General features: G+C 48.3%; 1 protein-coding gene across 1 annotated transcript in view; it reads left to right on the top strand.

Moving 5' to 3' along the window:
* The first annotated feature begins 3,156 nt into the window (after positions 1–3,156).
* Positions 3,157–12,159, top strand: part of LOC120977856 (transmembrane 9 superfamily member 2-like) — a 67,252-nt gene continuing 58,249 nt past the window's right edge. The window contains exons 1-4 of the mRNA XM_040406003.1: positions 3,157–3,390; positions 8,621–8,688; positions 10,499–10,592; positions 11,169–11,290. Coding sequence (XP_040261937.1) covers positions 3,247–3,390; positions 8,621–8,688; positions 10,499–10,592; positions 11,169–11,290 — 428 coding nt within the window. The 5' untranslated portion in view covers positions 3,157–3,246. The remainder of the gene's footprint in view (positions 3,391–8,620; positions 8,689–10,498; positions 10,593–11,168; positions 11,291–12,159) is intronic.

Genomic DNA, 12,159 nt, shown 5'->3' with positions numbered 1-12,159 from the left:
TATCAACCAAACGACCCTGGAGGGTGGATTGGGATGGACAGAGGTCCTTTATTGAATTGCGCAGGTGGAGAATTATCAACCACAAGACCCAGAAGGGTGGATTGAGACTTCCAGAGGTACTGCACTGGATTACGCAGGGAAAATTATCAACCAAACGACTCAGGAGAGTGGATTGGGAATGTCAGAGGTCCTCCTTTGATTGCGCAGGTGGAGGATTGTCAGCCAAACGGCCCCGGAGGGCGTATTGGGAATCCTCCAGGGGTCCTTCACTGTATTGCGCACGTGCATGCAGAATTATCAACCAAGCGGCCGAGTAGGGCGGATTGGAACTATGAGAAGTCCTCCTGTGACCGGGACAGGGCCCGTATTAAATGCTCTCTCTCTTTTTTTTTTTTAATACAACTGAGATAAGCGGTATGAAGGGTTAATTCTTGAATATCAAGCCACTGCACTGCCTTCTAACCCCTTGACAACCCGGCGCCGGCCTAAAAGAAGTGGCTGGCCAGGAAGGGTTAAGTGCCTAGAAGACCAGGGCGGATGCTCAGCTGGCTTCTGGGGAGGGGAACAGCTAGGCGGGAAGAATTCGCACCAGCTCGCCGGCCCCCCTCACACCAGGGGATGAAGTTGCGACCTAGTAGGATTGCGCAGGTGCCGCAGAGCCGGGGCCTAAGTTTCATACACTGCCGGACGGCCGGGGAAGCGGGACCTGGAGCGGAGCATGAATTGCCCCCACTGGCCGGAGGTGCCCGCCCCCAGAAGGGAAACAGACACTGCTGCCGGAAACCGGAGTCGGGCATAGGTAGACACCCCGGCAGCTGGAGTCCCCCATGTTATAAAAATGCTTGCGGTATCATCTGTGGCGGCATTAACCCTTTCGGAGCGGCGTGCTTGGCGCCCGCTCCCGAAAGGGGTGGAATATGGTGGTGGGGAGCGGGAGTCACCTGCGCTCCTCTCTTTTCGCTGAGTGAATCAGTGATTCCCCAGAGGCCATGGTTATTAACCCCCTATAAGCCGGTATAGCCGTGGGCCTAGAGGGGGAGTGAGAGGGACTGTCTTAGGGTTCTTGTTGTCTAAGATAAATAAAGTCCCCTGGCAGCCTTGTGCCTGTTAACCCTTGATATGCCAAAGAGGGAGGTAGGGGGAAGAGGGTTAACCGTACTTACCTAGTCCCGTGTACTCACCTCATCTTCATCCTCTTCTCTTCACCCTCCCTAAGTGGACCACAAGTTCACCTTTTCCAGCAGGGTCGCCTCCTCAGCTGCTGGCACCGGTGTGGCAGGAGTCTGGTATGGCGGGAGGGTCTTCTCCTTGGCGGACCTAGGTGACCCCTTGGCTGGCGGGAAGCAGGGGAGCTGGGCTGCCCTGGATCCTCCTTTTGTTTCTGTGGGGAGGTAGAGCGGTGAGGGACTCCGACACCGGCCTCGCTCCCCGGGATAACAGAGAGGCTGGGCGACTGTTTCCCAAACCTAAAAGGGAAAAAGGAAAAAGAAGAATCTGCTAAGTAAGCCGCCCTGCATAAGGCAGGGAGGTCTTGCCTCCTGCTGACACTAAGTTAAAACTGAAGCTCTCTCTCCAGGCTGGGGGGGTATAGCTGCCGGGGGAGGAGCTAACAGCTTTTACTAGTGTCAACGCCTCCTAGAGGACATAGCTATATCCACGGTCTCTGTGTCCCCCAATGAATATGGGCGAGAAACGGAATTGCGGACACGTTCATTTCTATGGGGCCACACGACCCGCACTTCCGGGTCCGCAATTCCGTTCCCGAAAAAAATATAACATGTCCTATTCTTGTCCACAATTGCGGACAAGATTAGGCATTTTCTATTATAGTGCCGGCGATGTGCGGTCCGCAAAACACATACGGATGTGTGAATGGACCCTTAGTCTTCTGGAAAAAATGAAAGGTGAGCTCTGATTGGTTGCTATGGGCAACTAAGGCCTCTTTCACACTTGCGTTGTTGGGATCCGGCATGCACTTCCGTTGCCGGAGGTGCCTGCCGGATCCGGAAAAACGCAAGTGTACTGAAAGCATTTGAAGACGGAACCGTCTTCCAAATGCTTTCAGTGTTACTATGGCACCCAGGACGCTATTAAGGTCCTGGTTGCCATAGTAGGAGCGGGGAGCGGGGGAGCGGTATACTTACAGTCCGTGCGGCTCCCGGGGCGCTCCAGAATGACGTCAGAGCGCCCCATGCGCATGGATGACGTGATCACATGGATCACGTGATCCATGCGCTTGGGGCGCCCTGACGTCACTCTGGAGCGCCCGGGGAGCCGCACGGACGGTAAGTACACTGCTCCCCCGCTCCCCACTACACTTACCATGGCTGTCAGGACTTTAGCGTCCCGGCAGCCATGGTAACCACTCTGAAAAAGCTAAATGTCGGCTCCGGCAATGCGCCGAAACGACGTTTAGCTTAAGGCCGGATCCGGATCAATGCCTTCCAATGGGCATTAATTCCGGATCCGGCCTTGCGGCAAGTGTTCCGGATTTTTGGCCGGAGCAAAAAGCGCAGCATGCTGCGGTATTTTCTCCGGCCAACAAACGTTCCGTACCGGAACTGAAGACATCCTGATGCATCCTGAACGGATTACTCTCCATTCAGAATGCATTAGGATAATCCTGATCAGGATTCTTCCGGCATAGAGCCCCGACGACGGAACTCTATGCCGGAAGACAAGAACGCAGGTGTGAAAGAGCCCTAAGGCAGTTTTCCTGTTCGTTTTGATAAATCAGGGCTAGTGTTGAGCAAACTTATTTTTAAGTTCAGTGTCTAAAGTTCGGGTTATCGAAGTATCCCGTTATGGATTCTGCTACCACGGACCATAACGGAATTTAGAATCCATAACGGGATACTTCGATAACGCGAACTTTAGACGCGGCGGCCGAACTTTAAACACAAGTTCGCTCAACACTAATCAGGGCCTATAGAGACATGTTGCTGCCTCCTGCTGTGACAATTGTTAAAAAAAAAAATTGGAAAACCTAAAAAAAAAAATCAGTCTAGACTGGACCTAGACAGTTGAGCAGTGAGGAGAAGCGGAGTGAACGTCCCGCCACCGCTGAGGAGGCCTCCTACTGTACATAACCTGTGGCGCCAGGAGCGCGCACTCGGGAAGTGAGACGTTTACGCGCACGTTACGTCATGACGTCAAGCTGCGCGTAGAGCCGAACACCTAGCAGCGACGCGGCGTTACGGGGGTAACTGCTGTCTTCCTGTGTGCACGGTTCCCGGTAAGAGCAGGATGGCGGTGTTGTCGGGGCAGAAGCGCCGGTTACCGGCAGCGCTCGTGCTTCTGCTGTGTACAGGCTGGTGCTCGGCGTTTTATCTTCCGGGTCTGGCTCCTGTAAGTTTCTGTGAAGAGGGAAAAGAGAAGGAGAACTGCAAGGTGAGTGCGGGGAGGGGGGCGGCGCCCAGGTACACGGTGGTGAGGCCGCGTCCTGGATTTACCTCAGAGGGGAGCAGCTGACAGCTAGTCAGAGGCAGTGCACCGGGGGCGTGGAGGGGCTGCTCCCTATCACAGAGTCCTTCTGCTGGAGAGTGGTCACCTGGCCTCACATGGGGCGGCATACATAGTGAGGTGACTGTCCGCAGAGACTCGCTGCCTCTATCACCTGTGGGAACCGAGCCTCATCAGACCCTTCTCTCTGCTGGTACTGACGGCCATCACACTGCGATCTGTGAGGAAGCATTCTGACAGGTTCCCTTTAAACCGGGTGATCCAAAAGTGATAATGTAATGCCCAGACCTGCCATATTGCTAATACTTACCTGGTCCCGGGTGCCGGTTTCCTACCGGATCACTCCACACCCTGCCCGCAGAACTCGACATATGCAGACGGAGAGGGGGTGCAGCCAATTTCAGGCTGCGATGGTGTGACGTCGGGTGGGGGGCAAATCGCCGTCGCGGCCTGCTGTTGGCTGCACCCACTCCCTCGGCAGATGTCCATTTCTGCAGGCGATCCGGGACCAGGTAAGTATTGTCAATATGGCGTGTAGGGGTTATTCACTCTTGGATAACCCCTTGACGGAAAACTTAAAAGGGGTTCTGTGGAGGACAAAACTTCTTAGAAAAGGGGTCACGCGGGTTAAAAATATATAATTAAATAAATCTCAAGCCTCACTCACTTCAGTGTCATTCTGGGGCTTACAGCTCTTCACTGCCTCATTCTGACACAGGAAATGTTATCAGATGTCCACTCAGCAGTCCAGCAGGCATTTCCTGTATGTCAGGACTTGAACAGGAAGTGTAGATGAAGGGATGTCAGTGAGATGAGTAACGATTCTTTTATTTCACCCATTCTGCCCAGTAAAAAAATAAATAAAATTGTCCCAGTGGAGAAGTGATATTTCAGGACATTAAAGGGGTTTTCCGTGTATTTAATATTGAGGTTTAACTCCCGCGCCCCCACCGATCAGCTGTTTGAAGAGACTGCGTCACTCACGCTCTTACTTGGCCAGTGATGTCACGGTCATTTGGTCACATGACCTAACTGCAGCTCAGCCCCTTTGAAGCTGGAATCCGAAGTCACAGCCGTTATACAATGTTCGGCGCTGTGAGGATAGGTCATCAGTATTAAACACCTGGAAAACCCATTTAAAGGGAACCGATCACGTTAAACATGGTGTTTAAAGGGGTTGTCTCACTTCAGCAAGTGGCATGTATTGTGTAGAGAAAGTTAAAGGGTTTCTATCACTTCGTATGACATAATTAGCTCTCAGACACTAGCGATCCGCTAGTGTCTGCTCTGGCCAACCATCCTAATATAAGAGCTTTTTGGGCAGCCGTTTTGCTAAAAAAATAACTTTTATAAATATGCTAATGAGCCTCTAGGTGCTATGTGGGCGTCATTAGCACCTAGAGGCTCCGTCTACCTTCATACACAGCCACCGCCCAGCGCATCCCTCCAGCCCGCCCATCTCCTGCTGAATGCGATCCTCCGTGTGACGCAACGGACGAATTCTCGCGCATGCGCCGTGCGCGGCTGTATTCGGCGCATGCGCAGAGAATGTCTGACCGCTTCCCTGCTCAGACATCTCCACTGCGCCTGTTCCTTGGAGCACTATGACGTCATCGGCGCAGGCGCAGTGGAGATGTCTGAGCAGGGAAGCGGTCAGACATTCACTGCGCATGCGCCGAATACAGCCGCGCACGGCGCATGAGCGAGAATTCGTCCGTTGCGTCACAGGGAGGATCGCATTCAGCAGGAGATGGGCGGGCTGGAGGGATGCGCTGGGCGGTGGCTGTGTATGAAGGTAGACGGAGCCTCTAGGTGCTAATGACGCCCACATAGCACCTAGAGGCTCATTAGCATATTTATAAAAGTTATTTTTTTAGCAAAACGGCTGCCCCAAAAGCTGTTATATTAGGATGGTTGGCCAGAGCAGACACTAGCGGATCGCTAGTGTCTGACAGCTAATTATGTCATACGAAGTGATAGAAACCCTTTAACACTTGCTAATGTACTGTGATTGTCCATGTTATTGCCTCCTTTGCTGGCTGGATGAATTTTTCTATCACAGTATACACTGCTTGTTTCTATGGTTACGACTAGGGTTGAGCGAATTGACTTCGGATGCTTCATCCGAAGTCCATTGCCTTAAAACTTTGTTTTAATACTGTACAGAGCGGGAGCCGTAGTTAATACATTGCGAAGTCTCATGAGATTTCATGTAATAACTTCGGGAATGAACTTTTACTGTAAATACCTTGATACAGAACCCGTGTTCAGCTCTAAGTGGTACTTTGGAACCGAATCAGAGTTCGGTATCGAGGTTTTTTTTTACAGTAAAAGTTAATTTCCGAAGTTATTACATGAAATCTCGCGAGACTTCGCAATGTATTAACTTCGGCTCATCGGAGCCAATTTTTTTACATGATAAATGCCATTTGCTGAAGTGAGACAACCCCTTTAAATGGTTCGTCAGCTTTTTCCTGTTGTTGACCTATCCTCATCAATATCATATTAGTGGGGGCCCAGCATCCCCACAGATCAGCTGTTTGAAGAGAAAGCAGCGCTTGTATGATCGCCGCCTTCTCTTCACTGTTTACCCGCTCGCTGTCACGTCCACAACGGTGAGCAGTGTAATTACAACTATGGCGTCTTCGTTCACTTCAATGGGACGGCTCCAATCCATTCATGGGTACTACGACGCAGCCGTCCCATAGAAGTGAATGGGGACATCTATTTGTAATTACATCTGCTTGCTGCTGCGGTTGTGACGGCGAGCAGGTAAAGAGTGGAGAGAAGGCAGTGCTCGTATGACAGCTGATGATCGGGGGTGCCGTGTGTCGGGCCCCCACTGATCTGATATGATGACCTATCCCGAGGATAGATCATAGATAAAGATAAGGCGGACAACCCTTTTTGATGGATAAATTGCAAGTTATGTGGAATCTTTTCACATAAAACTAATCTGCTCAGCTCCTCAATATCCATCAACATCGGATTGTTGTGTGACGCCTGTCGCCTCCACTGCTGGTACTCTACAGCGCCACCCGGCGTGCAGTGGACAGTGCTTGTAACTGCAGCGTTGCTCCCATCACCTCAGGGTTTCCAGCTCCGTCCACTACACAATGGATGGAGCTGTGTAGTTCTGGAGCTTCTCAGAAAACACCATTGGATGTGAAATATATTGTTTCCTGAGAGAGCACTGTACTTTAAAAAAATGGATAGTGCACCGAAGAAAAATGCTGCTGTGTGAATAATCTGTGAGTCCGTCCGCGGGCGTCAGTGTCTCTAGAGCTTAGGAAGTGACAGTGGCCACAGACGGTGACATGACCTCCAGGAAGGCCGTGATATTATATAATAAGTGATGTAGAGCTCACACTAAGGGCTCATTCACACGACCGTGGTTTTTGGTCCACATCCGAGCTGCATCAATGGGGCTGCAAAAGATGCGGACAGCACTCCATATGCTGTCCGCATCCGTTGCTCCGTTCCGTGGCCCCACAAAAATGATGAGGCATGTCCTATTCTTGTCCGTTTTTTGGACAAGAATAGGTATTTCTATAATGGGCTTCCTGTTCCGTTCCGCAAATTGCGGAAGGCACACGGGCGGCATCCGTGTTTTGCCCTAAGACCTGATGCAACCTTAATATAATGGTTTATATTACTAATGCACGACCCAAATTCTGCGGTGATCGAGGTTCAGGTAAAGGGCTTGTCTGAGTTTGGCCTCATTCACACGGCTGTTTCAGTCTGCACCCGATCCGTGTTTTTTGCAGACCCATTCATCTCAATGGGAGCGTAAGTAGGTCCGTTCAGGGGCCCCGCAAAAAAGGACGCGATTTTTCTCTAGATGCGGGAAATAAAAGGCGGTGTGCTCACAGCCGGGATCTGTGTTCTGCGGGTGCTGTGTGCATGAGGAAAATCTCTCCAGTCCCCTTACTGAGGTATAATCATATACTCGCCATTCCATCCCCCGCGGTGTCCAGTGCTGCTGGTCTGCTCCTCGGTTTCGGTTTACAACTGCAGAAGTGACTTATACGGCACGGGGCTCAGCAGTACGTGTTGGACTATTGATTGTCTGTGAGGTGGCACGCCGTATACCGGAAGCAGCACTTGTACCGTCTCTGCGGCCCCTTTAAGCATCTGATCAGCAGGGTACAGGAGTCGGCTCCCTGCCAATCTGATATTGGTGATCTGTTCTGAGAATAGGTCATCAATATCAGAAAAACTGGACACCACGGTAACGTGTACGTTAGTAGGTTGGGATGGTGAGAGTTGACAATACTAGGTGATGGAGTTGGTGCGGGTTACTGTTCTAGGTTCTCCTCTCAAGGGGCGCTGAGCATCGGTTTCTCCTTGGCTTTGAGCCCAGAATATTCTGTATAATGGGAATTAATGTCCTATTGAAGTCAGTTTCCTACTTAAGTACCTTCCTTCACGCTGATCTTATGCCGTGTCCTTACATCATGAAGGCACAGTTCAGAGGATAGCTTGTACCACTATTAATGTGTAAGCAGGTCAGGCATGTGTGCTGCGTACATTAGTAGGTCACCAGTATACGGGTTTATTACAGAAATGAGTGTGGCTTAACAGCACAACCATAAATTCGCTGCTCTCGGAGAAGGAAAAACGTGAATTACCCAGACAGAGCTCATCGGGAGCATCCAAACCCCAAGCACGTGTTGTCTTTGGTCTCGTCCGGAGTTATTAAAGATGGCTTTAGTAAATCCAGCTATTATCAAATTGTATATAGAATGACAGAATAAAGGGCACGTGGAAGGGCAGACAGAGCTGCAGGAAACAGTGGCTCTGACTGGTGGTCCGTGCAGGTGTTACCAGGATGACATTTGAATCTCCAGATGCTTCAGTCGTCGCCGGAAACTTCTCTCTGCGTCCTAGAAGAGCAGTAGCACTCTGACCCCTCATTTATCATGTGGTCAGCCATTCATTAGGATGGTCAATATGCAATACTTACTACGTTTCTACCGCAAAGAAGCGGCTTCCCCCGACTCGTCTACCAGGGCTTAGAGAAGACGGATCCACGTGATCAGCTCATGGTTGGGCTGTTTTGCATTTACTGAAGAGCTGTGATCAGCTAGTTTGTGTTTGTGAAAGAATTATTATTTGGTTTATGTATTTTTACATCTTTTTTTTTCCTCTCATTTAGTCTCAGATTGAGCTGTTTGTAAACCGTCTGGACTCTATTGAGTCTGTTCTTCCATATGAGTATGATGCGTAAGTACATCTCATTATCCCATGTCCCTTGTGCACAGTATTCAGTACCCACAGAGCGGGGGTCATTTACCAAGACCAGCTTTTTCTGACTGTCTTTTACTCCTATTTTGTGCTGCCTTTGCTGGTGAAAGATGCTGAGGCGTGCGCCTTGTCATAAATTAGACAGGCGCAGTAGTCCGTCCGCCTGGAAGAAAATCTACACCAGCCCCTGGTGTTTGCAGATGTAAATGTTAGGCTACTTTCACACTCGCGTTTGGTGTGGATCCGTCATGGATCTGCACAGATGGATCCGTTCAGATAATCTAACCGTCTGCATCCGCTCAGAACGGATCCGTTTGTATTATCTTTAACATAGCCAATACGGATCAGTTTTCTATTGTGCCAGATTGTGTCAGACAAAACGGATCCGTTCAGATAATATAACCGTCTGCGTCCGTTCAGAACGGATCCGTTTGTATTATCTGTAACATAGCCATGAGGGATCCGTCTTGAACACCATTGAAAGTCAATGGAGGACGGATCTGTATTCTATTGTGCCATATTGTGTCAGTGAAAACGGATCCGTCCTCATTGACTTACATTGTGTGTCAGAACAGATCCGTTTGGCTTAGTTTCGTCAGACGGACACCAAAACGCTGCAAGCAGTGTTCTGGTGTCCGCCTCCAAAGCAGAATGGAGACTGAACTGATCTCACAAACTGAAACCAAAACACCAGTGTGAAAGTAGCCTTACCTCCCCCAAAGATACACTAGCTCCAAACAAGGTAATGGCTGTGCACAGCTAAATTAGATTCCCCACACCAAAACCAACATAATAGATACACAGCACATGATCAATCTAAATAAATATTTTATTAATTACATATCAGGTAACATTTAAAATCCAGTAGCAGCGGCCTACATATACAGCAGAGAAAACGAACCACAATGGATATGTCATATATCAAAGAAAAGACCCATTAAGGAATAGTACTAATGTGTAGTGCCCATCCTCACCATAATAAGGGATTGGAAAGATACCTAAAATTGCATAGTGCAAGCCTTTCCTACAAGTAAACCAAATTACATTTGGAAGGGAGAAGTCACATTTCTACAACAAATACTTCAGAACAAAGTGCCCAGTGCAATATGTCCTATACAGAGTTCATCAGGGAGTACACACTGACCGTTCATGAGCTGTGTATCTATTATGTTTGTTTTGGTGTGAGGCGTAAATGTTGGTAAATTTTTCCGGGCCAAAGGCCCGGCACACCCTCTACACTCCTATGTCGAACACAACACAAAAATATTGTCAAACTTGCATTCAAAAAGTCGTAAAAAGGGGTCTTCAGACATTTTTACTCCATAAATCTTCATAAATGACCCCCATTATCTTTACAACCGTAGGCTTTTTACACGTGCGTAATATTAGATTAAGGTACGTTTGTCCGATCAATGGCTCACCTAAACGCCCCACCAATCGGATCTGTTATTTCATCATAAACATGCATGTTGGTTGTCAGCACATCTCCCCATGAAAACAGGAGATATGCCACCGGCATAATGTAAAGTTTATGGAGGAGAAATGATTCTTGTAATGATCATTCCTCCCTCATACAGTGTAAAGACTGTGTAAACAAGTGCCAATCAACATCATCAATTAACGCTTGTTACGGCCTTGCATCAGGCCGTCTAAAAGGACCCTTAGACCCTCTTCATTTACGATAGTACATTTCTTTGGTGATCAGATCTGAGAATCAAACACCCAACTGCTTTCATGCTTGTAACGGTTCAGATTCTGTGTAATAACCCTTTCATTCTCACCACTACAGCTTTGACTTCTGCACGGATAAAGATGAGAAGCATCCTTTAGAAAATCTTGGCCAAGTGCTTTTCGGCGAAAGAATTGCATCGTCCCCGTACAAGGTTTGTACTGTGTTGTGCCAAGTAAAATACTTCAGTGCAGTGTAAAGTAGCAGTGATCACAGTTGTAGTGATAGACCCCCGGACAAAGGAGATGAAACAATTAGGGGGTCATTTATGACCAGATATACACCACTTTTATGGCGTATATCTGTTGCAGCTTCTGTCGCATGCCATGGTGCAACAGAATCTGCAACTTCTTGCCCGCTTATGCCAGGTCTTAAAAAAGTTGCCGTGACAGGGAAGGGGACAGGTTGGCAGGCCTTTCTCGTTCATCATTTTCTACACCTGGTTTAGGCGTAGAAAATGGTCTACATGTGTAAAACAGCAAAGAAGCTGGTTTACATTTAGAGTTGGCCCTGGATGTGCTGAAGCTATGTAGAGGCCTGTGCCTCTACATAGCTTCTACAATCCACCTGCAGATGTAGGGGTTATTAAAACCGGTGTCTAAAACATCAGACTTAATAAATGTGCCCCTTGGTTTTTTGTCACAATAGTAATCGTCCTCGCTTTACGCAGAATCTGAATGAATTCCTTTTTCAGTTTTGTAACTGTACATTGGAAATATTGTCATTTCAGTTTACATTTAACAAGAATGAGACCTGTAAGGTAGTCTGCCATAAGGATTATGACTCTAAGACTAATATGGATCGTCTTGATTTCATTAAAAAAGGAATACAGCTTAATTATCAGCATCACTGGTGAGTAGAAATATTTTACTCTTCCGCATATACGCTGTGTGCACCTTCACAACCATTTTTTTAAAATTGCACCAGTACAAATAAAAAGAGCATTCTTCATTGTAAATATCCTTTTTGCTTTGTGTGCAGCTCATATACAAATTTGTGTCTCCATGGTAACATGCAACAAACCAGCCGTGTGATCCTGCAGTCATATCTCATCAGCCCCCTACACTCCTTGTATCCTATACAGTGAATATAAAAAGTCTACACACCCCTGTTAAAATGTCAGGTTTCTGTGATGTAAAAAAATGAGACCAAGATAAATCATTTCAGAAATTTTTCCACCTTTAACCACCTCCGGACCGCCTAACGCAGGATTGCGTTCCGGAGGTGGCAGCGCTGCGCAGAGTCACGCATATACGCGTCATCTCGCGAGACGCGAGATTTCGCTCCAAGCCGGCCCGCGCATGCGCATCGCGGGCCGGCAAAATTCAAAGAACAAGTTCGTCACCAGCCTGCCAGCAACGATCATTGGCTGGCAGGCTGGCGATTTTCAAAAAATCCAATCCAAAGTCATATAACAGATCATATTAGTAAATATGATCTGTTATATGGCTTGTCTGCTCCTGTGCTGGTCCTTTTCGTCGGTTGGATCCAGCACAGGAGCAGACTGAACTGTGAGTACACCAAACACTACACCTTAGCCCCAGATCACCCACCTGCACCCCAATTAACCCTTTGATCACCCCTTTGATCGCCCCTGTCAATCACTAGTGAAAGGAAAAAAAGTGATCAGTGTAAACTGTCACTTTTTTTTTTTCACTGGTATTGGCTGTTAGGTTTTAGGGATAGTTTAGGCCCCTTGGTTAGGTAGTTAGCGTCAGTTA

Source organism: Bufo bufo, chromosome 8 (genome assembly GCF_905171765.1).
Source record: "Bufo bufo chromosome 8, aBufBuf1.1, whole genome shotgun sequence".
Classification (NCBI taxonomy): Eukaryota; Metazoa; Chordata; class Amphibia; order Anura; family Bufonidae; genus Bufo; species Bufo bufo.
This window is presented reverse-complemented; position numbering and strand designations above follow the sequence as displayed.